Source organism: Rattus norvegicus, chromosome 11 (genome assembly GCF_021556685.1).
Source record: "Rattus norvegicus strain SHRSP/BbbUtx chromosome 11, alternate assembly SHRSP_T2T, whole genome shotgun sequence".
NCBI classification, from domain to species: Eukaryota; Metazoa; Chordata; class Mammalia; order Rodentia; family Muridae; genus Rattus; species Rattus norvegicus.
The window spans coordinates 63,925,683-63,951,796 of NC_141544.1; the positions used below are offsets into that span (position 1 = coordinate 63,925,683).

Consider the following 26,114-nt stretch of genomic DNA (forward strand, 5'->3'; position numbering starts at 1 on the left):
GACATGTATTTTCACGTGTGTCACGTCTCTCTACAGACTGTGTATCACTCTACTGCTTTACAAACATTATGCTTGTTCCTCCTTCCCTATCTTTAGTCAGTGTGGTACATCTGATTTTTTTTCCCAGTCTCTATATTTTTCAAAGCTAAAGTGGAAAAAAAATAGAAGAAAATTTCACCTTCAGACCATTCATCGATACTTGGCTTGAGTAAACATCAGATTTAAGCTCCTTGATTAATAATATTCTAATTCTCTAGGGTTAGCTACTCTGATCATTTGAAAGAACTTCCTGGTGGAAGGAGTGAGTTCTTGTAAATCTGGCCACATAATTTCACAGGCAAAATAAAAGACCCAATAAATGCTTCTACTTTTAGACCACTAAGACCATGTGAGTAATAGATTACTACAGGTGAACCATAAACTCTCCCAGTAATGCCCAGTTGCTAATAAAAGCCTTTAACTATCCCCATTCCCTTTTACATGTGTACACATGAGAAAGAAGGTTAGTTAGAGTGAATATATTTTATACAGTCTTGATTCTGTCATAATAAAGTTATAACCATTACAACCAAATACATCAGTATCTTGGGATAAGTAGTATTTATTATTAGAAACTCTTCTCTAGAGGTCATCTCGTGCCATCTGCCTGACCACATTCAGTGAGCAGTCCTGTGTGTGAGGAAATAGCCTGCTGGTTTGTCTGCCTGCTGAGGTCCTTATTACCAAAGCATCTCATCCACTTGCCATACCTACTCTCTATATGGGTCATAGTGAACGAGAGAAAGAAAGACAAAACTGGAAACTGAGGAAGTTACTTCAGCCAAAGCTTCAAATGCTTGACTATTTCCTTCTTCCATTTGGAGGAAGAAAAGTGAAATGTCTAGGAGGGAAGGGGAAAAGACCACCCTTCCATTGAGCACTTTAATTTCCAAATCTATAGAATAGGTTCAGGTATCATCCCCTTTACACACTTCGGAGGAAGGCAGCCATGTGTCCATGAGAACAGTGAGCAATGGGATAGCCTTGAACTCTAACTGTTCTGGCTCCCCACCATTCCCAGGAAAGCCACAGCACTCCTGGGAAAACCATCCTCTTACGGCGCACTTTTGCTCAGAAGACCTCCCGCTAACCTCAAGCTGCTTCATTCTGGACTGCCTGTGTACCCTGGCATGAACTCTAAGAAAGGAAGTCAGCTGGCTTCCTGTTTCCCACTGACTTGTCCAACTTCACCAAATCAGCATAGACAGGACTTCCCGGGATGCCATTCAGTGCCTAACAAGCCCCAAATCTTGTTCCAATATGTGTCAACCACAGCTAGACAGGTTTGTATGAAACAGGCTAGATTAATATTTCAAGAAGTAATCAGAACCCACAAAATTGTTTTTATTGTTGTTAAAAATTGGATACCTTCCCAAGGATCTACTATTAACGTAGCTCATTTTTACTTAGGAGTTAGAACTAATCCAGCTCCTAAAATCTTTCCAAAATTCTGCTTCAAACATCTTTATTAAATAAAGTATCTAGATAAAACTTTTGTGATCTCATATTGCTAAGTAATTTTTAATAAAAAGTTTTGAAAAAACAAATGTCTACCTTCTCCTGAGTTATGACAAATGTGCACATTTTTTAATTGGATATTTTATTTACATTTCACATGTTATTCCCCCTTCCCAGTTTCCCCTCTAGAAACCTCCTATCCCATCTCCCTCTCCTGCTTCTATGAGGGTGCTCCCCCACTCACCCACTCCCACCTCCCCACCCTGGCATTCCTCTAAACTGGGGCATTGATGTCTGACAAGGCCATCCTCTGCTACATATGCAGCTGGAGCCATGATTAGCTCCATATGTACTTTTTGGTTGGTGGTTTAGTCTCTGGGAGCTCTGGGGGATCTGGTTGTTATTGTTCTTCTTCCTATGGGATTGCAAACCCCTTCAGCTCTGTCAGTCCTTTCTCTAACTCCTCCATTGAGGTTCCTGTGCTCAGTTCAACGGTTGGTTGTGAGCATCCACCTCTGTATTTGTCAGGCTCTGGCAGAGCCTCTCAGGAGACAGCTCTATCAGGCTCCTGTCAGCATGCACTTCTTGGCATGAGCAAAAGTGACTGGGTTTGATGTCTGAATATGGGATGGATCCCTAGGTGGGAGAGTCTCTGGATGGCCTTTCCTTCAATCTCTGCTCCACTCTTTGTCCCTGTATTTCCTTTAGACAGGAGCAATTCTGGATTAAAAATTTGAAGGTGAGTGGGGGTCCCCATCCCCCAACCAGGGGCCTTGCCTAACCTCTGGATATGGTCTCTGCAGGTTCTCCCTCCCCTTTGTTGGGCATTTCAGCTAATCTCATCCCCATTGGGTCCTGAGATCCTCTTCCTTTCCTGGCATCTGGGACTTGCTAGTGGCTACTCCTAGTTCCCCAACCCCCATTCCTATTTTGTGTGGCAGTTGAGATCAAACACAAACTCTAGAACCAGGATATGGAATGTGAGGTCTTTGCCTGCCTACTTTTTAGCTGTATCACCACAGGGAAGTAGCGTACGTTCTCTGAACTTCACATAAATAGATGGTATTTGTAACCACGTGCTATGGTTGATTTTGTCAACTTGACAGGATCTAGAATCACCTAAGACACAAACCTTTAGGTATGTCTGGAAGTTCCTAGATTGGTATGATACAAGTGGGAAGGACCACCTTAAATGTGAGTGGGACCATCTCTTGGGCTACAGCCCTGTCTTAGATTTTAAAAAAAAGCAGAAAGCAAGCTAAGTACCATGTTAAGCTAAGTGCTGTGTTTCTGTCTCTCTGCTTTCTGAGTGCAGATGCAATGTGACCAACTGCCCCATGCTTCTGTGACCATGGCTTCCTCACCATGGTGACCTGATGCTCAAACTCAGAGCCAAAATGATCCTGCTGCAAGTCTCCTTTATCTGGTAGTGTGTGTGTGTGTGTGTGTGTGTGTGTGTGTGTGTGTGTGTGTGTGTGTGTGTGTCAGAAACAAATAATACATACACTGTGTCTCAGAGTATAAGTTAAGTGAGACTTGGCTGGGTTTAGCCTGGTTGGAGCAGTTGCTGCAAGCAATCACCCCAATTTGAGAATCCTTAAAATGTGCGACTATATTATCTATGAACCTCCTCTTCCAAATGTATACAATATTAGTGAAATTAAATTTGACCATTAGTGGGACATCTAATTAAACATTTATTGTTTCAGTCTTACAGCTTTCATTTAGTATGTTGAGCCCATAGTTTGTTTATTTTGCTCTCTGGTCTCAGACACTTGTATTGGCCCTAGAAATCTTCACAAGGTCTAAACACTGCTCCTCTGGAAGCTGACGGATAGAATGGCATAGGCCCAGGTAAATAGGACCATGCTGACCCTAATCATTCTGGCTTCAATCCCCATCCCATTGTAGCCTGTTTCCTGGAGAACATTTTCTTTTCCCAGCAAGAGTTTGGAAAGATAGCTAGCCATTTCAGAAAGAGCCAAGCAGCAATTCATAGACAGAGGGATGCAAAAACCCCAGGTACTGTCAGTGAGCCAAAATTCTTAAATCACTTTTGGCTTGGTTCAGAGTCTATACCAAAATCTATGCCAAGACTGACCCTGCAATTTGGCACAAATGAAAGAAATAGTGACTTAGTAGCAGGTTTGTAAATGACATTAATTTTTTAGTCCCCTTAAATAGAAAGGATTGCTTCACAAGAGACATTGGTATCCGGTAACATGCCATTTTGATTCTAAAGTGTTTAGGCTTATATGTTCAAAGAATAAAACTTTACCTCAATGCATCATATGGACAAAATATTATTCAGTATTATTAAAGATTTAGATTTCCAAGAGGCAAACTATTGCCCTCAGAGGCAATAGTTCTCAAAGTGTGGCAGATGGTGAACCTTGAGAGTAGAGATATTTCAAAATACTAGAATATCACTTGCCTTTGTGACTTGCACTTTGAAAATGCATTGCAAATGCAATGGTGGATTAAGCTGGTTGTCCCTCAGGACATAACAAGGTTGTAAATCAGAAAGGACCAATGGTGAATGTATTCTGTACCACCACTCAAGTGTAGAGGGAAAAAAAAGATGTAAGAAAAAACAATTTCACTCAAAAAGTGTTCTTGATGAAGCAGTATAAAAATTCCCATTAAATCTCAATGTTTTATATATCACATGATGTGGGAATACAGATAAGCGTTTCTGATTTCCAAAGTCTGGTGGTTGTCTGTGGGCCTCTGTGCTGGAAGTTTTCCGTGGAGATCTCTGGTCAGTTGGGTTCTCGGGTCCAGGAGAAAGGAGAGCTCGAACAGGTGTTGTTCTACCTCTTCTTCAGGCCAGACTTAGCCAACAGGAGATGACTATCCGGTGAGGGTGCAGGAGGGCTTCTGGCAGTGACTGTGGGAGAGCAGATCTCTTCCCCAAGCAGCGGTGGTACAGCTCTTATGACAGAAGCTCTCAGACAACAGATGACAAAGTAATTTTTGCACACCTTTAATTCTGAACATGACCCTTAAATACAGTTTTTGGGTGGGTCAACTCATCTACATATTCGGGGGCATAGGCGTGGTCCTGTGTCTATGACTGATCTGTCTTGAGCCTTTGTGACCTATGGTCACATCCTCACCTGTGGAGAAGGGGCTTGGGGCATTGCTCTACGTGACTTGGTATGTCTCAAACTTCTCTACAGAGGTTTGGGGGTGGGGGGCTGCAGCTAGTGAGACCCTGATCTGGGAGGTTGGGAATTCACCTATTATTGTTTCCAGGGATTTGACCTGTCTTGACCAGGAATCAGGGTACCTTTCACAACTCACCACCCCACAGAAATTTTTGAGTTAGGCTAAACCAACCCCCTTTCTTAGGAAATGCCATTTATATCTATACCATATAAATGGCAACAAATTATGGCAACCATGCTTGGGGCATTTGGTAACCCTTTTTTTTTTTTTTCGAAACGGGGATATGGGAAGCCTGACGTTTGAAATTTAAAAGAAAGCAAACTTGGAAAGTTTCAAGCTTTTAAGCTAAAATTACAATTTTGAAAGATTTGCATCTGCCATAATATTTCACAATCCTAAAGGGCTTTCCTAGTGACATTGGAGGTGATATAAATGAACATGATGCATCTTCGCATGTGTGTGTGTGTGTGTGTGTGCGTGCGTGTGTGTGTGTGTACAAAAAAAGAGGAGGAGAGGCTACACTGACACAGGCAGAGGAAGAGAAAGGGTGTCTATTCTTTATAGCTCTACCTTATTCCCTTGAGACAGGGTATCTGCTCCTGAAATGTCCCTGTTTAGGTTAGCTGTACACAGCTCTCAGGGAACATGAATGACCATGTGTAGCTTTTTGTTTTTACATGAGTGCTGGGAAATCAATGCTTGCACAGAATGCCTTCTTATCAACCAAGCTATCTACCCAGCCCTGTGACATTTTCTTATTGTATAATAAAAATGAACAAATATTTAGAAGATATACATAGTTGAATTAACTACAATTCCCATGACCACCTAAGAATATGAAATTCATTGATCTGACCTAAGATTACACATCTTAGGTATACAACTTTTTGGTGTACACCAAGATTCATATGGTAAACCACTTCATTAAAACTACCAGTTGTCAAGTTGTGCAGAATAAGCAATAATGGTGTTAATTCACTAAAAAAGACCTACAAGGCCAATCTACATCTCACAAATGTAGAAACATGTAAGAATATTAAGTATATTCTGTTAGTTTAGGCATTTTATTTAATAAATTTGTTTTGTTTTTGTGGGTGAGAGTTATTTACTCCTGGCTGTCCTTTAACTTAGTGTTTACATTGTAGGATTGCCCCAAACTCACAGAGATTCCCCTGCCTCTGCCTCCTAAGTGTATTCCACCATGCCTGTCCTAATCTAGGAGTTTTAAACATTTACACGTATATAAAACAGCGTGTTACTCTTTTACATTTTATTTCTGTAGAAGGTAGAATTATGGTTAGGGAGTCAGGATGTTTGTCTAGAATTCCCAAAGCCCTGGGTTGGGTTTCCAGTACCACATAAATTAAATGTTACCAGTGTGACCAGTGTTAGCACTTGGTAGGTGGTGGCAGGAAGATTAGAAGTTCCAGTCATCCTCAGCTGCATAGTTTTAGACAAGGCTGTGATAAATGAGACGCTGTCTTAAAAGAAACAAAACTAGCTATTTTCCATAAAATATACGTATTTTGTGCTGCATGTAATGAGTTCTTATTTAAACTTAGGAAGATCGTAAGACTTTCTTAATTTGTAATATGGAATATAAATAAGTATAACTCACATAAGCAAAAGCTCTGTGGTTCTCAATCACTTTGCAAGTGAATAAAAGAACTCATCCTGTGACAAAAATGTTGATACCCGCCATGCTAGTTAGCTTAGCTGTGGTCTAGACCAGTGGCCATTGTGACATCACTATCAGATAAGGACCACAGGAAAGATCACATGCAGTAGGCTGTTAATCACAAAGTTCTGAAGTTAGGCTGCTTGGAAGAGGTAAGCCATTTAGCCTGCCTGTTGCTTCCTTTGAGGTTCTCCACAGGGTATTTAATGATGTGACAAAGAAAGAACTCCAGCAAATAAGAAGAGAAAAGCCACACCTGCATAAAAATCGCTTCTTTCCATGATTCCAGTCATGTGTCTCAGCACTTCGGGTCTTATGTCTCAGTAAAAACATGTACAGATTTCACACCAAAAGAGTAAGAGTTGCCGCTGGGCAGGTGTGGACTTCAAATCTCCACAAGATCAGACGATCGCTTAAAAATGTTTACCAGAAATGTAAGTCCCGGCACTCATATTCAACCAACTACCCAACAACGGCTTCTTACGATTGTGACCAAGATACTCTCAGTTTGAATGAAGAAATGAGTCTAACATTTATGCTCCAAGACATTAAAACGGGACAAATGGAACTCCTCAGCCAAATGACTGACATTGTCAGTGCAATATCAAATATCCAGGACAAGGTCAACCATTATCAGAATCAGATGGAAGCCCTAGAAACCAGAATAAACATCAGCGAAGACAGACAAGCTACAAGCAACAAAGACATCCTCTCCATGAAAGAAGATATCAACACTCTAAAGAAGAAGATGACAGACCTGGAAAACCAGAATTCTTACTCCAGCGTACACTGTCTAGAGGTCTTGGAGGGAGAAAAAGGTAAAGAAATTGCACAGCTCCTCCAAAAGCTCTTACAACCTGAAACCACGAAGGATACGGCCACCTCTTCAGACACCGTCATCTCTTCAGCAGAGCCAGAGGGAGCGCCCAGTTACCCAGAGCCCACTGATGAGCTTAAGAAAAACACAATGTCGTCTCAGCCTATAATAACGCTGAAGAAAACGAATAGCCTCCAAAATGCATCAATGGGTTGCAAACACGTAAGGCCAAATATTTATATTTACCCTGACTTCAGTACATGGATCAAGCTCACTTTTGTTCATGGAGGAAGTTGGAGATTTTTCCTTAATGCCACCAAGTTAGAGGAATTCATCCAGTGGCTTCTGTCTAGGCCAATGATCCTTCCTGAGGAACCACAAATCATACCCCAGAGAGACTATGCCTTCATTGGACCCATTGAGAGGTTGGCCACAGTTTGCCTCTCTCTTTTCAACTATGTTTATTGCCTTTTTGGTTCCTCAAAAGAGGAAATAACTCGACTTTAGAGTTATTTCCTGCTTGGCTTGGTACAAAATAAATGTAGCCTGTTTCAAGTAGTCATGTGTGTCTGTGCTGTGACGTCTAGTTTGCTGGTTGTGTGTATGCCCACGGCCCACTAAGTTCCCACACATACAATGTTGAGTTGTATCGGTCATCTTGGTGGACAATTGTGACCCACTTTATACCAATGTCTTTGTCCTCTCACAAGTAGTTCATGAAGACTCATCCTGTGTCTGTTCTCATAAGTAATCAGAACCAAGAACGAAAGAGAAAATGGAATTGGGAAACATTTGTCAACTTCCACATCAGTCCTGGTGGCCTTGGCAGATAAAAATCTGTGATATGAGATAAAAATTCAAACAATATAAAGAAAAAATATCCATTTTCAAAAACCACTGAACTTAAGAATATATTGGGGCCAAAGAGGTGGTTCAGATATTAAGAACACATGCTTTTCTTACAGAAAACCATGTGTGTTCCCAACAGACATGTCAGTCTGTTGACAACCACTTGTAAAATCAATTCCAGGAGATCTGATGCCCACTCTGGCCTAGGTGAGCCATCTACATGTACATGCATAAACTCAGGCACATACATAACCATCAAATAAAATCATTTTGTTTACACACACGCACACGTATATATTTATGTATACATATGAAAGTCCAAGTTATGGCAATATGAATTACAACAGGACATCTTTCCTCTTTAGCTTCAACTCTGTTAGTCAATTAGATATGAGAGGAAAGGCTAAATACTGTTCATCTTTTCCATTTTCTTGAAAGGAGACAAACACAAGGTCTTGCACATTTGCTACAGAGAAAAAGGCAAAAACTAAAGCTATATTTGTGAAGTGAACCTCGTCACTATATTACTATAAAACTTCACATGGCAAGGTAAGGATTCCAGTGAGATGTTCGGGGAAAGCTTCATTGTTAGATGTCATAGATACTTGTTGCTGTAGTGTCATTTTTCCACACAGCACATGAAGCAGGGGGTTAGAAACGTTTCCCTCACTTCTTAACCCACTGAATGAACCATCTTTCCTATGGAGACCAGGTTATTAAACTGAAAATATTCTCCACATATGTACTAATTTTAATTAGCCCCGGTTAGCCACTGGAGATAGAGAACAAGCAAGCTTTACAGAGGAGGAAGGAATATTGAAAGTATTACAAAAGCAAAAACTAGGAGAGTAATACAGGAAACCCAATTCAGTCTGGTATTTATTTTACCACACCAATTTTTTTCATTTATGAATCCAATACTTTGATTCTCCTTTACAAATTTACAGACGTGTATGTACACAAAGGCCTTTAATACATTGCTTTAAAAATATGCCCATGTGCAATACACCTAATAAAATTCAGAGTATATCTTAAATGTGTCATCTTAAATAGTGGACCTCTATGTGTGTTTCAACAGCAAAGGTGTGTACCAGAAGAAGCCAGGTCCCTCGCTCAGCACACCATGTACCCAGGAGTGAAGAAAGTAGCCATGGCATAGGCAAATAGTAACATAAATGGCTTCTACAAAAGAAAAGACTCACCAAGTGCATGCTGAGGTATTTAGTGGTCCTGTGTGTTGAGCACATATCATTATCCACTTCCTGTAAATATATATCGACAGAGTTTGTAAGAAACTGCTCTGTAGGAAGAAAACGCACAAGATGTATGCTCTGAACCTAAGCTCTAAATCTTAACATTTTTCCTTAATTGTAATTAGGTTTGCTCTGTTTTTTTTTTTTTTGTATAAACAGAACTATATTACTCTGATAGAATTTTTCCCACAGAAACAAGAGATCGTGAAGGGTAAGAGAGAAAACAAAAGACATTCTCTGTACTTTGTACACACACAGCACTAAGCAGAATGGATAAAGTAAGCAGACAAACAACCCTTAAGGCATGACAGATGGGAATGGGCCACAGAGAGAGAGAGAGAAGACCTCCCAGTACTGGAGAGAACAGGAGCACTCCTGTGGTCTGTCATAATGTAGGGAGGAGAAGAGGGCAGACAGAAGCACAGGAGTGAGGCTGAGAGGGAATGTGGAAAACAAAAGCCAGCAAGCACTGAGCATGTATAAAGTACAGACAAGCTGGTAAGTCCTTCCAAACCTTTATGGACCTCATCTTCTCATCAGTGACTCTTGCTCACAATGCTCATTTTAACCCATATTTTATCTGCATACAAAAGCTGCACTGAGTGCTGCACCCTGCAATCGTAACATTTAGAAGGCTGAGGCAGGAGCATCACAAACTTACTCCAGAATGTCCCAGACAAAATGGACTTTCCTAAGGAAAAAGGAGAAAGAGATGAAGAGGGAAGAAAAGGGGAGAAGATGAGGAGGAGGAGGAGGAGGAGGAGGAGGGGGAGGAGGAGGAGGGGGAGGAAGGGGAGGAGGAGGAGGAGGAAGAGGAAGAGGAGGAGGAGGAAGAGGAAGAGGAAGAAGAGGGAGGGAGAGGAAGGGGAGGAGGAATAGATGAGTAAGAGAGAAAGAATCAAGGTGACTACATGATTTTCTCAAGGCTTCAAGAGATGATTCTGTTCATCCTGGTGAATTAAGTTCCCTCTAAGGAAAACGGTGATTTTGCTTTCTGACAAGATCTCAAGTGACTTGCTAAGACTATAATGGAGCTCAAAAGTGCAGGTCTGATTTCACACATCTCTCACGTGCGCAAATCTTGCTCATGTTCCTCTTCCCGTGCCTCAGGGTCTTATCTGTTACCCTCCTTAATTTCACATTCTTACATGGTTTTTTAATTTTATTTTGTGTGTAGGTGCATACATGCCATGGGGCATGCATGGTACATGCATGGACCAGAGGACAACTTCAAGACTTGGTTCTCTACCTCCACTACTTGAGTTGTGGGTCCTTGGGCCAGGTGGCAAGTGCTTTTCCCAGCTGCACGATCTTGCTGGCTCTCTTCCCCATCTGGCTAATCACTTTTCTGTTGGTTTAGTTTTTATCAACCCCACTTATGATTTTATTCACCTACTTGATGTCTGTTGTTTCCTTCTCTCTTTGCCTTTCTGGCAAGCTCCTTCGGGAATGGGAGGCCCAGACTCTCTGTTCCTAACGTCTCCCTTTTCTTCTCATGGGTTATATCTTCACCCTAAGGTTCTCTTTGGCTTTTTCTGATTGTTCTTGTGGGTCCTACTTGGTTTTCTTAGCTGACCACGCCCCTAGTCCCAAGTATTCCTCAAAAATATGGATATGTCACAGTTTAAATTAAAGAATCTGTGCGTGATCCAAAATCTTCTGAGATCTTCTGAATTCTTGACCCAAGCAACCTTATATTTTCTTTGAATAGCTATGAAAAATGCTGCTATAAATATGATTAGACAAGTATATAATCTATACATTCATATACATACTCAGATATGACACCATCGTACTTTCATCAAAACATCTCAGACCATTGTTGCTGTGAATTAAGCACATTTGTTGGGGACGCAGCTAACATAGGGTAAAGAGTGAAGACTTTGGAGAACAGACCTTAGAACTTATCCAACTTCACTGAATGGATAACTGGAACTGGCCACTGTGCCCACCGTTGTATACGGTGGTGATGTTTCTGACTATATGATTATGGATTTTCTCCCCTTATGCCTGGCATTCTTCAGTTTTCACAACTCTAGATTAAGAGCAATTTCTGTCTTGAGATTGTTGCACTCATTGAGTAAGATCATGCATTCTGTGTGCCTGGGAGAGCCTGATTTAGCAGAGATTCAATAAAGGGTAGTCATTTCCGTCCCTCTTCAACTAGATGGAAGGGTGTTAAGAAAGGGCAGGAAGATGAATGGGAGCAGGGGCCTTGCCTCAAAGAGCTCCCTTCAGAACTCTGCCTCCTTTTATCAGCCATAAAGGGCTCTAGACAAATAATAAACAAAGTGACAGGCTAAATACAAAAGCTTCAAGCCGACTCTCGACTCCCTTATCCAAAGATAGTGTGATCAGAATAAGACAGGGTGTGAATATCTCCTCCTGATCTGGGCATGCAACCAATATTCCATCATCTGCAACAGCCGCTCGCCAACCTTTAATTGCACTCTACATAAATAAGCAACAAAGGAAAGGACTTGGAAAGAAGAAAGAAGACTGAGTTTAATATGAAGAAATTGACTAAAGTTAAGATTATTTGCTTCAATAAACATATTCACCAAGAGCACTGTTTAAAACAACATTCATCAACATTTATTGAAATCTGACACTGTACCAGGAACTAGATGGGCCAGGTGTGACCAGCTAGAGATAAAGACAATGCTCTTACTTCTGAAACACACTTTGAATAGTGTTTTTTCTACCTGCCAATTATGTTGACCTGCTGCTTAGATTCGGACTTAAAACAATTCACTAACCTCATGCAAAATTTGATTCCAGTCTCCCTCCCCGTGGGACACAACTTGAGTTCGTTATACACACACACACACACACACACACACACACACACACACACACACAGAGTTATTCCTCAAAACCATAATTTCAACTTTTGCAATATTATTTTATGCTCTATCAAAAATATAGTGGCCAATATATCAATAGGTGATGCTGGGAAACCACTTGTAAGGTTTCCAACTCAGAAAGCATATCATAAATATATAGTTATGTGTTGGACTTTTGTTACCTTAAAAATATAACAATAAAGGGTCTGATGTGGTAATTATTAATGAAACTGCAAGCCAAGTATCAATGTAGTCCCATGCTAACATGTATTCAGAAAAAATCCACAAGAATGGTAGTCCTGACAGCTGACTCCTACCATCTTTGCTCTTTGGAGCATCTGATGGTGGAAGGAAAAGCCGGCAGGTTATAGAGACTAGTAGATGACTTGGGAGTTAGAGACAAATGACAAGAACTAAGTTTGAGAGCTAGGGCAGAAACTCTAGGATTAAGAATCTAAAGTGGGGGAACTCTTGGGTAAGGAAGGAGACAAGGAATATTTTGGCTACTATGCCTGGAGAATAGGGCTGAGGTGGGGTCAAGTGCCCCACAGTGTTAAAAGACACTATTGGGCTGGTGGTGCATGCCTGTCTTCCCAGGACTCCAGAAGTAGAAGTAGGAGAGGCCAGGAGTTCCTAGATGTGCTTAGCTATAGGGCAAGTTCAAGGCCTGCTTGAGTTTCATGAGACCCTATATCAAAAAAACAAAACACAAATAAATAAAATATAGGGTGTGTGTGTTGCACATATTTGTGCATGGGTGTGTAAAAGTTAAAGGACTGTATTATCATTCCTCTGGCACTGTCCCCCTTGTTTGTTCAAACAGGGTCTTTCACCAGATTACTAGATAGACTAGGCTGACTAGCCAATGAGCCTCCAGGATGAATACAGTGCCTGTCTCTATCAGCCTAGTGCTGGGATTCCAAGCACGGGCCACCACCCCTGGGCTTGGTTTTGTTGGAGGGTGTTGTTTTGTTTGTTGTTTTCATTTGGGTAGGATTTGTTTTTTGTTTGGGGTAAGTGGGTGGTCGTTTCTTTTGTAATGTGATTTGTAAGAATGGACTCAGTTCTCACACTTGCAGGTCAATGTACCAACAGAGGATCTCCCCAGCCCCCCAATTACAGGTTTTGATCTCTTGTTTATCCTTTGGAACAAAATCTTGTATTAGTAATATTTCTATAGCTATGACAAAACACCTAGAACATTCAACCTGTAAGGAGGGTTTGGGCCAGTAAGTGGCTCAGTGGGGAAAGGACTTGCCACCAAATCCAAGTTTGGTGCTTGGGACCCATATGGTGGAAGGAGATATCCAACTGTTTTAGGCCGTCCTCTAGCCTATATGAGTGAACTATGACACACGAATTATAACTTAAAAGTTTTAAAAGAGAGAGGCAGGGCTTCATTTCCACTGATAATTTAAGAGGTTCCATTCCTCATCACTTGGCACCATTACTTCTAGATTTGTGCTAGAAAGTACACCTGGCAGAGTGTGGGTAAGAAGAAAGCCACTCAGTGACAGCCAAGAAGCAAAAAGGAGAGGACAGGGCAGAAGCCAACGTCCCCAGCAAGACGACACCCCTCTTCTACTTGCTTCTTTCTATTAGGCCCTACTCTTTAAAATTTACCTCCACACAGCTTTGGAAGCCTTATATAAACCAGATTAAAACACACCTATTTGGAAAATAACTATTTTTTGAGAAATAGGACACTCCAAGCTTTTATGAGCTTTGGCATATTGGTGGCAGACTCTGTCAATGAGGCAGGGCAGGAGTTGGAACCATGAAACATGTAGCTGTAGTGTGGGACTCTTCTGGGACTCTCCTGTCATTTCATGTTTCCTTCTTCTCTCTCTCTCTCCTCCACCCATACATCCACCTTAGTGTTTAAGCAATAATGTAAGGCATGAGACTTATTCTAGCACAAGACGAGGATAGAATGAGAGAGAAGACAAGAAGATAAAAGAAAACCTCCCGGTAGAGCTGAGAAACAAGGAAGAGGTTGAGGCTTAGGCATAGTCTCTTATGCATTGTTCTAGTTTGCTTTCATAGGATAACAATGACCAATAGCAACTCAAGAAGGAAAGGGTTCACTCCTCTTACAGGTTACAATCTGCCATGGAGGGAAGCCAAGGCAGGAGTTCAAGGCAGAAACTTGAAGCAGAAACCAAGTAGAAACACGGTTTACTGACACGCTCCCTCTGGCTTGTTCAGCTAACTTTCTGTGTCTAGGCTTGCCTGCCTAAATATGGTACTGCCCACGGTGGGCTGGTCCCTCCTACAACAATTATCAATCAGGTAAATGCTTCAAAGGCATGGCCATGGGCCAATTCTTCAGTTGAGGCTTCCATTTTCCCAAGTGACTATACTTGTGACAGCTGAACCTATGACATGACTGTGGGAGCTTGAATGAAAATGGTTCCATGGGTTCATATATTTGAATACTTAGTCACCATGAAATGATACTATTTGGAAGGACTAGGAAGTGTGCTTTGAGGTTTCAAAAGTCCATGATAGACCCAGTGTGTGCTCTCATTCTCCCCCTGCCCATCCCTCTCTTTCTCTGCCTGTAGATCCAGATGTAGCTCTCAGCTAATGTTCTGACATGTAAGTACCATGCTCCCTGCCATGATGATAATGAACTAACCCTCTGAACTGTACGCAAGCCTGAGTTTAAGGTCCCTTTATAAGAATTGCCTTAGTCATAGTGTCTCCTACTAACAATAGAACGGTGCCTAAGACATGCACTAAGACGTCTACAAAGCAGATGTACTAGGTGGGGTTAAGTAGCTGTAAAAACACTATTGACAGCTGGACCATAGCACATACCCCATGCTATAACAAATAAACCAACCAACAAACAAAACATAGAGTGCCTCTTCAGGCAATTTAGTGAAATGGATGGTCCTCCTTTTTTCTTCCTGAGTTACATTTTATCCCCGAGGAACTGCCCAAGCTTCTAAGTGCAGCTCCCAAGAGAGCTCACCAATCTTTTTCTTTGGTCAAGGTTTCCACCTATTTTTAGATGCTCCCCTTCTCCCCTGCTGTTAACTAGAATAGAAAAAGAAATACGTGAAAATGTGGCCAGGTAATAGTCTGATTCTGATGCTGTATTCTTTCCACTAATTGTTGCTGAAGGATATTCTCATAGGCCAATATCCTGGTGAAGCTCGGACACATCTTTCAGATATTAGAACACTGAAGTGGGGTGCCACTCTCACTTAAAGCAGTCCTCAGTCAGCTTAGATTTTCCCAATATTAAGGCAATAATTGCTTGATTTGCGGGCTGTAATTGGATCACAGCCATCAGTGGCATCGTTATTTGTTGTTAGAAGAAATATTCACGGCATCGTGCCTATGGCAGCCCAATTAGAGGCACTCCATCGGAGACCCGCCTAGCATTTTCAGTATGCTATCTCAGAGGTATGATCAGAAGACAAATCAGAGCTGACTTAATGAAGTTTCTGATCAGAGGCTTCTCTGAAGACAGTAAGTTATTGGAAGAGACAAAGAGAAGCTGATAGCTAGTAAATTTATGTACACAGTCGGAAAAAGAAAAAAAAGAAAAAAAAACAGGAAAATCAATGGAACTTCCTGGATTCAATCACAAGTGGTTTCTACTACAATAGAAGCTTTCTCCTTTCTCAACAGCAGGATTCCCCCAAAGTTAAACGATTAGCAATGAAAAGAAGCCTAAAAGCTATTTAGTTCTATGATATGTAAGTATGGGGCTGGAGAGATAGAGATGAGATTTCCAAACTCAGCTTTTGAAAGAATATATCCTGGCAGATTCTTGAAAGCTAATCTCTCCCTAGCATGAGTTAGGGAAATGACTTCATCCTTAGCCATTAGAAAATCATGACAATAAGAAGCCAGATAACCCTTATTGCAGAGACTAAGAATGGGCACCTAAATTTTGGAAGGCCTGAGTGAATGAAGGCTATGAAGGCTATGTTACCTACCTACCTTGCTAGATTTCTAACTCTGAGCTAATATTATTGTCTCTGAACTAGAGATAATAATAGACAAAAAATGCAGAAATGAATAAAAATACTTACTTCGGTGCCTAACGACTGCTGCTGCCACTTCTATTAATATCATAGGATAGACTGGGCAGCAGTTATGTGTTCAATAAATTGAGACAGGAAAACACAGAGGGCCAAATTTCTGGTCCAACTCACTCAAAGGAACCTAAAACTGGGAGGCAGAGCTGATTTGCCTGGACTGGAGGGTTTGGACAATTGTGTGGGGTTCCAGATGTTAATTAGGTCATGCCCTTCAGACTTCACTGAAGCCTTGAATCTGATCATTAAAGAATTGGCCATGTGTAGGGGGGAATGCACTGACCTAGAAGCCAGATACATTAAACTGTACCAACACCCTCTGACTGTTACCTTTAATAACAAAATAGCAGATTGTATTCGTCAAAATTAGGAATCCTCTTTGATAGCTACCCCACCAAGCAAGCCTCTTCTTCCTCAAGCCATACAGTTCATGTCCTACTATTTGGGGACATATTATTGTTCCAGAGTATCCTTGTTTGTCTTCTATTACCTGAACTTTTGGTCAGGTGCTAATATTATGCAGCAGCATAATAAATATGTGTACACACATTCATATATTCCCAGATATATGTGTATATATACAGGTGTCAAATATGTATGTACAGCATACAGATATATTAGAGACATCCACTCTTTATTATTCTTATCTTCTATCAATGATGAGGTTTTAGGCAATACAAATGTAGACTAAAAGCTAGCAATAATAAGACCCTCCCACACATTATAATTCTGGTAAGAACCTCAGACGCAGTATCTCTGAAAGTTAATTTTGTGTTTGTTTCTTAAGTTGAGAAGCTGTGACTAATGCTTAAGTCGCTTGCGTGACTTTTAAGGGACAATGATAAATGGCTGCACAACCAATCATACAGGGGAACCACATCGTTTGACAAGCGGCTTGTGTTAATACACTTAAAATTAAATGTAGTAAGCCACACAGCCTGTCTTATTTCCCAACCCTTTCTTTAAAGCATAGGGTGTTTCTCTTTCCCACATCTGCTTACCTGGCTTTGGACATGTTACCAATTTTTACTGGTAGATGTCTCTCTTCTCATTGTCTTTTTGTTTCCATGTCTTTGCCCCTTTTCCTTTAAAGCATTTTTTCTTAAAATAGACAGCTCATGTGGTCACACGTATAGGTACACCAAGGTTACATTCAAGCATCAGTCTTCTTCTCTTGCACACATTTTGGAATCCACACGCGCATGTATCTGCCCCTTTTTCTGGACTGTCCCTTCAGTTATCCCTGGCTTCCTGCTCCAACTTCCTGTTTCCGGTTCGTTGTTCATTCCCCAATACCAACCCCCGTTCTTCCCCACGGTCTAATTCCTCTTTCCCACTTAGACCAATACCACACTTCAGCTTCTGTTTGTCCTCTGTATGCAGCTGCTTAAATGTATACATATGATCTCTTCTGATTAACTCCATTGTAATCCTCTAGGGTAGGTCTCAAATACACACTTATTTCTTCCGTTTCGGTTGAGGGTTACCTTTTCCTCTCTCTCTCTCTCTCTCTCTCTCTCTCTCTCTCTCTCTCTCTCTCTCTCTCTCTCTCTCTCTCCTCCCCTCCCCTTCCCCCCTTTCCTCCCCTCTCTCTCTCTCTCTCTCTCTCTCTCTCTCTCTCTCTCTCTCTCTCTCTCTCTCTCTCTCTCTCTCCCCCTCTCTCTCTCTCCATTTCTTTCCACATACATTTATAGAATAAAGTTCAGGAATAGAATTTATTTTGTGCAATGAAAACCACTGAAGTTTCCTTAGTTTGAATTTCAAAAGCAAGTGAGCAGCGCTAACTATAATTTAGTGAGGAGAATAGAGCCTGAGCTATACATGTTTTCACTTACCGGATTTTTCCTCATCGCCTCTCAATGGAAGAAAGAATTGTCCACACTGAGAAAAGATATCAAAAGCAGTCTTAATCTAATTTTCTTCTTTTTATTTGTTCTAATATTTTGGTCCCTTTGTGGCTTCAAACAAATTAACTTTCAAATTTTTCTCAAAGATAGAAGTGCCTTTTTGTCAGTTTTGCAGTTCACTGAAAATGACTTTTAGAAGAAGCGTGTTTTATAGAAACACTGATTATAACTCTGTCATCTGCAACAATGAAGTGCAAGAAAGTTAAAAAAAACCAGTCAAATAATACAAAATTTTTTTGAGATTTGGGTAAATTACTAATCTAAGATAGGACCTTGCTTAGTTCCCCTACGCATTCTAAAACAAACCAAGAGTTTTGAATCTTCACATTTGTAAAATTAATTCCAATATACTTATAACTTTGGGGATGTCCATGACAAGCAGACTAAAGAAATTGTAAAGATCCACTTCACTGTGACTCATCCAACTGAGGCAAAGCCCTAGGTAGCCTCATTACCTCTCCTTTATTAAAACAAGCTCAACTCAGACACAAATGGAACTCTTAATCAGAAATGAAAATTCCACAAGTATTCAGGTCCCTTGTTAACTGCAAGTACAAATTATTCTCTCAGGACAAGAAAGTCACTCATGGATATGACAAGCTGGGTGGCTCCTGATCCTCATCTCATGAGTGTTCTGCAGACTCCCTAAGTGGGTAAGAAATTCAGCAGGCAAAGCTTTAAAACACATCTCCACCCTCAACTCCACTATTGTATATGTTTCTTGTAAACAGGTCTCCCGTTCAGGGGTAGACGTTGGAAAAGGCATGAAGACCGTGTGTCTTGCTCCCAGCCTGTGAAATGTAACCATTTTAATAAGACAAGTCAGCCTCAATGCCAACAAAATAAGTTCCAAATTGAACAATGAAGTACTACATTCCTATGTTGTCATCTTGGTTTTATCTCACTAGAGACTTTTTAAAATTGGTGTTGTATTTAGTTAAATCATAACTGCTTCATTAATGGGGTCTCACGAAATGTTTCAATAAACGCACTAGATTGTATGGCTGGATCAAGTTAATCCACGTATTCACCACCTCAATTTCTTACCATTTTTTGAAATGTACCCTACATTGATTTGGATCTCAGTGTTCTAATGGTAATTTTATTGCTTTTAGGGGCATCCAACTGTGTTTTCCAAAATCGATGGCTTTACTAATCAACATTCATGTTAATAGTATGCAAATTTACCTTGACCCCACATTCGCTTGGACACTTGTCTTTCTAACCGCAGCCAGTCTGACAGGTGGGAGGAGAGAGCTCAATGAAAAATTTTTTCATATACTTCTGAGTCATTTGTATACCTGCTTTTGGGAAATACCTGTGAAAGTCCTTTCTTGTTTTTTATTTGTTTTCTTGCTATTCGATGTATGTTTTGAAAATACAGAATGGGAGTCATAGTTACTCTGTGGAGTGTCTTCTTTTCTCACCATCTTCTTTGTTTGTTTATTGTTTTTTGTTCTTGTTGTTGGTTTTGGGTCTTTTGGGTTTTTTATTTTTTATTTTTGCTGTTATTGGGGTTGTTTTGCTTGTTTGGGAGGGTAGGGTTTTTTGGGGTTTTTTTTTTTTTTGAGTTGGGGGAGATGGGATTTTGTTGTTGCTGTTGTTTTTGAGACAGGGTTTCTCTGTATAGCCCTGGCTGTCCTGAAACTGGCTCTGTAGATCAGGCTGGACACAAACTCAGAGTTCAGCCTGCCTCTGCCACACTGCTTTGTGCTCCCTGCGAAATGAGGGTGCTCACTAGCCCAGGATCTTTGAATCCTGGAATGAAAGACACACCCACATTAGCTTATCTTTATAATGCCCTGGCTACCTCAAAGGCTAAACCTTCCCCTGCTATCTCAGGCCAAATTGAGGAACTGGCCAGTGGCCACTTACCAGAAGTCTCACACGGCTGGTTGGTTTTATATCCTGTAAGTCCTGCATCTCCTCCTTCTACCCCCAGTCATGATGATTCTCTCTTTCCTGGTCCTCTCTGCATCCTACCCACACAACTTTAAGTGTCCTACCCCATGCCCAACCATTGGCCATTGGCATCTTTATTGATCGGTCAATCAAAACCCAATTGGAGAAAAGGACCTTCAGCATCTGGACAAGCAGATTCCTGATTGAATCAAAGCATTAGAACCAATCTGCAACACCTGAGTGCTGGGGTTAAAGGCGTGCATCACCACTACCAGGCTTCTCACTGCGTACATGGCTCATTTGTTCTTAAGTCAGTGACCATTGACAATGTGCTATCTGTGCTAAGTTCTAAATATTGAGTTTATGGGTAAAACAGGCAAGGTTCTTAGAGAGTACACAAGTCCACAGAGTGTTTCCTTATAGCTTTTGCTTTTCTTCTCTTTTCTTTCTTTCTGATTTCTTTCTCTCTCCCCCCACCCCTCTGATATCATCCTGGTATTTCCAGTTCTGTTTAATGCCATGGCCATGTCTTTCATTGCTTTTACTGTATGGTTCAGTGAGTTCATTCGGTTCCTTTAAACACTACTCTCCCCTTATCATGCCTCCTTTCCCTGCTATTGCTGAGTAATATTCTTGTTGCACTATACAAAGGCTATTGCATACTCTCCTATGCAGTCTCCAGCTACAGTCATCCTCTCCTAGACTCCTATCATCTTCTCGTCCCAGAAATAAGCAGAGATCTGTTGGGAAATTCTAGGAATCCTTTTCCTCCTCGGTTAAAAAGAGACACATGAGGACACATACGTCCCTTGTTTATCTTGTGACATCTGTTTGGGTTTTTTTGGAAACTTCCTCTCTACTCAGCCTTTCATGTGTCTTTGCTCATGCCTTGAGCCTGCATGTAGTTCTCTCCACTTTCTCTCCGGAAGAAAGCTCATCTTCTCTCATATATTCCATTGCCATCTATAGTCAGTCTTCCAACATGCCATATTCAATCCAGACCATTCTTCAAATTGTAGAGACACAGTTCCAAAGCTTTACAGTAGCTCTACATACCACATCTGAATGTGTTTCAAGAATTTATAATATGGGAGACTTTCAAATACATTTATGATCAGTAACTACCGTGATAGAGAACTGCCTGCCCCCTAGGCTTTCCTCCCATAGTAAATGGCACCAGCATCCTTCCCCATGTTCCAGCCAGAGCTGTCTTCAGCATTTCTTTTTCCTTCGGTGTCTCCATTACCTCCCAACCCCTGCCAAAATAACCAATTACCAAATCTACTTGGCCCCGCCTCCTTTTTCTTCCTTTTCTATTTTAAGTCACCTTCGTCTCTTGCCTGAATCCACATTATTTATTTTCTAAACAATTTTCCCTCTAGACCACCTTTCTGCTCAACCTTTACCCCATTTTTCATACAACAATAAAAAGTAATCATTTTACATGTAAAACTCATAATTCCTCTACTCAAACTATTCAATGGCTTCTCAATGTGAAGGGTTGCCTCTCAAGTCCCTCTGTGTGTTTGCTGAGTAAAACCAACTGAATTTTGCCTGAGGGTGTTACATATGCTCTGCCAGGATGCTGTTCCTTCCACACTGTGCACGGCTTTCAGGTATGAGTTTAATTACTACTTTCTTACAGAAATCTCTTTGATTCGAGTATAAATAATATGGGGTTTGTATTAACTCTTACAGCACCCTGTGATTTAGTAATGAAATCCCATTGGTATCTATGAGGGAAATCTGACTTTATTGGGCAAGCTTTCTGAGGAGAGTGAGTAGATATAACTTGTCTACTAGAACATTCCCAAAGAACAGCAGCCAGGAATAGTATGTACTCAATAAGACTTGCTGGAAAAATAAACTGAGTATAATTCGGGTGGCAAATCCAATTACCTTGTTATGTTCAGCAATGTATTTGGCTGGATACTAAATACAGGCCTTACCTATGTATGATAAATAATTATGATAATTACTAAATTATATTTATACTTCCACAGGAAGTTTAATTTTAGGATTCAATAAATTTCTCAAAAGTAAAAGAAGTTCTGAATTTTTCTAGAAAGTTCATTTTAAGGGCAGACTTTCATTCGTTTGTTTATGTCATTGTTTGGGTTAGATTTTGGGGGATGTTATACTGTTTATTAATGTAGTTCACACCGGCCTGGAACTTACTGTGCCATTGAGGATAATTTTGAATTCCTGGGTCTCCCAGGTCTTTACCTAGTAGATGCCAAGGGCAAAGCCACCCACCCACTTTTGAAATAGTAACAATCAAAAATGTAATTAGACATTACCAAAAGTCCCCCATGAGAAAGTTGAGAGTTTCTTCTTGGCTAAGAATCACTAAAAACTACCTCTCACAGGCTGAAATAACTGGCTAACTTAATCTTTCTTGAAAAACCACCAGCTATTCAGTTGTCATTTTTTTAGGAAGAAAAATAAGTCAAAATTCAGTTCAACTTCAATAAAAATGAGCATTTTTGCCCATCAACATTCAAAATATATTAGAATAACATTTGTCATCCTTTTGAAGCATTATCTAAATGGGATGAAATTTTAATTTCAAATCCAGAACTGTGAAATTAAGGATGAAAAAAGTGAAAATGTGACATCTAAAATTTTCTTCCACTATGTTCTCCCAGGGAGACTTAAAGGCCAGCCTGAGTCTCAGAGGTCCATTACTAATGTATGTGGGAAGAAAATGATTAGCATGTAATGAGAGACTGCAGGGGAGAAGCCCTTCCAAAGAGGAAGAAGACTGATGAGGACTTAAATTCTGAACATGTTCACATTCTCAAGGGCTCTGATTCATTGACATAAGAATATTATGGCAGACAAAAGTGAGAACAGGAAATAATTAGAGAGCATTTTTCAACATCAGTCCTTTTGACATTCTGTACCGTGTAATTCTTTGTTTCAGGTGACTTTCCTGTGCATTGTAATAGACTCAAGAACATCCCAGGTCTTTACCTAATAGATCCCCAGGGCAAAGCCACCCACCCACTTTTGAAATAGTGATGATCAAAAATGGGTTCAGACATTGCCAGAGGTCCCCTATGGGAAGGTTGAGAGACTGTTCACAGCTAACAATCACTGAATAAGAGAAAGCCAAAGTCATCTGTAGATTCAAGAAAAGCACAACAGGACACGGGTTTTCTGTCATCAGCTTTATTCAAAAGCTGCCTGTCCCCAAGAGTTCCCTGTGATAATAAATGGTTCCAGAATCCTTCCCCTGTCCCAGCCAGAGCCATCCTAAGCATTTCTTCCTCCTTCAGTGTCTCTCTTACCTCTCGCCCCTGCCAAGATAGCCAATCACCAAATCTACTTGGCCCTGTCTCCTTTAACTTTTTCCAAATCAAGTCACTCTCATCTCTTGCCTGAGCCCACATAATTTATATTCTAGCAGGTTTTCTATCTAACTTGCCTTTCCATCTCTCAAACCCATATTTCACATGATTAAAAAAATAATCATTTTAAACATAAAACTTACCAAACATTCCTCCAGTTGTACCACTCAATGGCTTCTTGATAGGAACTGTTTAGAATCCCGCAACCCTGGCTAGGAGCAGCAGTGTACTAGAGTCAAGTTGGGTGTGCACGCTCTGATGAAATGGCACCTACCATCCATGCTACCAAGAACTTTGTGGTATGTTTGTTTGGCACAGCACAGGGGCAAATGTTAGCCAGTTTCCTAAAGCTCTCTGTAAGGGCAGTCTCAGACTATAAATATCTGGGAGGAGGAAGCTGTTGTTGCTAGTTCTTGTGTACACTGGTCACTTACTCCCACTTGGATCATAAGCAAACCTTGGCATCCCTCTAGAACCTGGCCCATATGGAGAGATATGGGCCCAAGGCCTTGACCTTTGTCATGTGTGTTCCCATGTCTACAATACACATACCCTCAGGAGTTACTCGAGGTTTCCTCTGCTCCTTATAGGCATTGCACTCTTAAACGCAATCAGAAGTGGACTCCTAATCCTACCTCCTTCAACAGAAACCAGCAGCCTGACCTCCGGAGCTTCAGGAAGACTCAGCTGTAAATGTTTCCGATTCTCAGAAGTGCACAGGGCTTGATTTTCTGTATCATATTTCATCCTGCTTAAAACAGGATGAGTCCCTTTTTTTTTTCAGAGTCCTGAAACTCTCTAAAGCAAACTGTAATGAGTCAGTATAGCTCTGCCAGGCGGTGTGATCACACACCCGCAGCATGGAAACAGATCGTCATTTCCTCAGCTAAGCACCAGATGAAGAACTTGGCTCCCGTGGAGGGGCCATGCTGCATGAGAAATATGTTTGCTTTTGTTTGTGTGTTGTTGAATCTATGCAAGTAAAAATATAAGACTACACTGAAAGCGCAGTGCCAGAGACATGCACAGGGTACGCTGGGGAGTTGGTACAGAGTCAGGAAGACTTTACTACAGCGCTGGATGTCTGAGGTCTGTCTTGGAGTGTGAAGAGCAAGCCATGAAAACTGCATCTGAGGTTAGGAGAAAGAGCAGGCTCAGCAGAAATGCAAGTTGGACGCAGAATTTGAAGAAGCACAGTATAGTTCTACTCGTGGGGTGGGGGAGGGGCTGCTCAGCAAAGCTGGATTATCCAGAGACTTTGGGGAGAGTGATGGAATCATTTGCAATGGAGAGACAAGATCCTGAAGCAGGGGAAGCTGGGTAATAAGCTCATGTTCTGTGGTCTAGGAGGTCCTTGATTTTAAGACGCACCATTCATATTTATAAGAGCTCTCAAGAGAATTTAGAAGCACTAATCTAAATACACACACTTTATTAAAAATTAACAACTGAGACATCACTTACTCGTCTTGTTTTAATACGTGAATCAGAATCTACATCTAAACCTTCTTGACAAATACAGGATGCAAAGAGACACTTTTAAGTCACTGTTGGTCACTGGGCAGATATATTTACCTTTTCACCAGTGCCTGTGGCCTCGACTGTTTTTTTTTTTTTTAGATTGACAGTCATTTCAAGATAAATCAAATTATATTAGACTTTATTCTTCTGTATTTCCTGCTTGGTTAAAGTCAGAGGGATTGTGGTTGCTGCTGTTGTCCTTTGAGACAAGATTTCTCTATGTAGCCCAGGCTGCCCTTGAATTCAGAGATCCATCTGCCTCTGCTTAAAAAACCAATAAGGGTAGCCTGGCTAAGAGGACTTTGTTTCTTTGTTTGCCTCTTTTTTCTCTAATTTAGTTTATATCGTTGTGAGTCAAATAGCCTCTCTTAGCAATTGAAATCTTTTGACAGACTGATATTCCATAACTGGACAAAAGTCCTGTGTGAATACAAAGTAACCACAATAACTCCTACCCATCCTGAAAAGCCACAGGAGTGGAGGAGACAGCTCCATGGCTGAGTCCTTCCACAACATGTATGAGATCCTGGGTTTGATCACTGGGGTAGCAAAAAAGAAGGAAGAAAGGGTAGGAGGGGGGAAGGAAAAGAAGGATTGAAGAAAGGGGGGCTGTCTTTAGCTTCTGTTGAAGGTTGATTTTGTTTGAGAGAAAGAGTAGAGAGGAATTGTTGCAGAGAGGGACATGGACAAAGGTCCGGAAAGAGTGAGGCACACAGGGCGGACAAAGAATGAGCAGATGTGATCGGTACGTGAGGTATTTATGCAGGAAAGCCTAACGCCGAATCCCATTAACTTGTGCAGATCACATGCATTGGGAATAGTAATACAAACCATCAGTGAAGGCAGAAAGCAGATGACTCAACAAGGGACACTCAGACTTAGGCAGTATGACAAACCATCAGTGAAGGCAGAAAGCAGATGATTCAACAAGGGACACTCAGACTTAGGCAGTATGTGGTTCCTTCAATTTCTAGAACATGCCTAACATTCTTTTTCAACCACGACCCTAATGCGTCAATTTAAACCTCCATTCATTTGAATGCACAGTCTGTCACAATGTAATGCCTTATCTACTTGGTTTTAAAATCTCCTTTTGTTGATTGGGTTTGGCATCTTTCAGATCCCCCCCACCACCACTGTAGCTCAGGCTAACTTAAAGCTCACTATGCATCTCAGACCATCCTAGAACTGGAGGCACCCTTCCTGCTTCAGCCTCATACTAGAATTGCAGACATGAGCCGCTACAGTGGACCGTTTTCCAT

The 26,114-nt window shown here is 41.0% G+C and overlaps 1 protein-coding gene and 2 long non-coding RNA genes across 4 annotated transcripts in view; 2 read left to right on the forward strand and 1 right to left on the reverse strand.

Moving 5' to 3' along the window:
• Positions 1-17,412, reverse strand: part of LOC102548829 (uncharacterized) — a 29,500-nt gene extending 12,088 nt beyond the window's left edge. Inside the window, exons 1-2 of the long non-coding RNA XR_015633056.1 lie at positions 17,171-17,412; positions 9,215-9,274 (exon numbers count right to left, since the gene is read on the reverse strand). This is a non-coding gene — a long non-coding RNA (uncharacterized LOC102548829). The remainder of the gene's footprint in view (positions 1-9,214; positions 9,275-17,170) is intronic.
• Positions 4,624-7,721, forward strand: Ccdc54 (coiled-coil domain containing 54). Its single transcript, NM_001398860.1, has 2 exons — positions 4,624-4,656; positions 6,534-7,721. Exon 2 carries the CDS (start codon positions 6,678-6,680, stop codon positions 7,668-7,670), a length of 993 nt encoding a protein of 330 aa, NP_001385789.1. The 5' UTR covers positions 4,624-4,656; positions 6,534-6,677; the 3' UTR covers positions 7,671-7,721.
• Positions 17,413-17,448: 36 nt separating the features above from the next.
• LOC120095654 (uncharacterized) lies at positions 17,449-24,790 on the forward strand. Of its 2 annotated transcripts, XR_015633059.1 has the most exons (4): positions 17,461-17,608; positions 18,647-18,729; positions 21,478-21,594; positions 23,922-24,790. It is a non-coding gene; the product is annotated as an uncharacterized LOC120095654 (long non-coding RNA). The 2 variants fall into 2 exon arrangements; XR_015633060.1 differs by lacking the exons at positions 21,478-21,594; positions 23,922-24,790 and adding an exon at positions 19,192-19,477 and having other exon boundaries at positions 17,449-17,608.
• Positions 24,791-26,114: the final 1,324 nt, after the last annotated feature.

Excerpts from the sequence above, each read along its gene's own strand:
- Ccdc54 (NM_001398860.1), top strand. The coding sequence starts at position 6,678 with ATGTACAGATTTCACACCAAAAGAGTAAGAGTTGCCGCTGGGCAGGTG.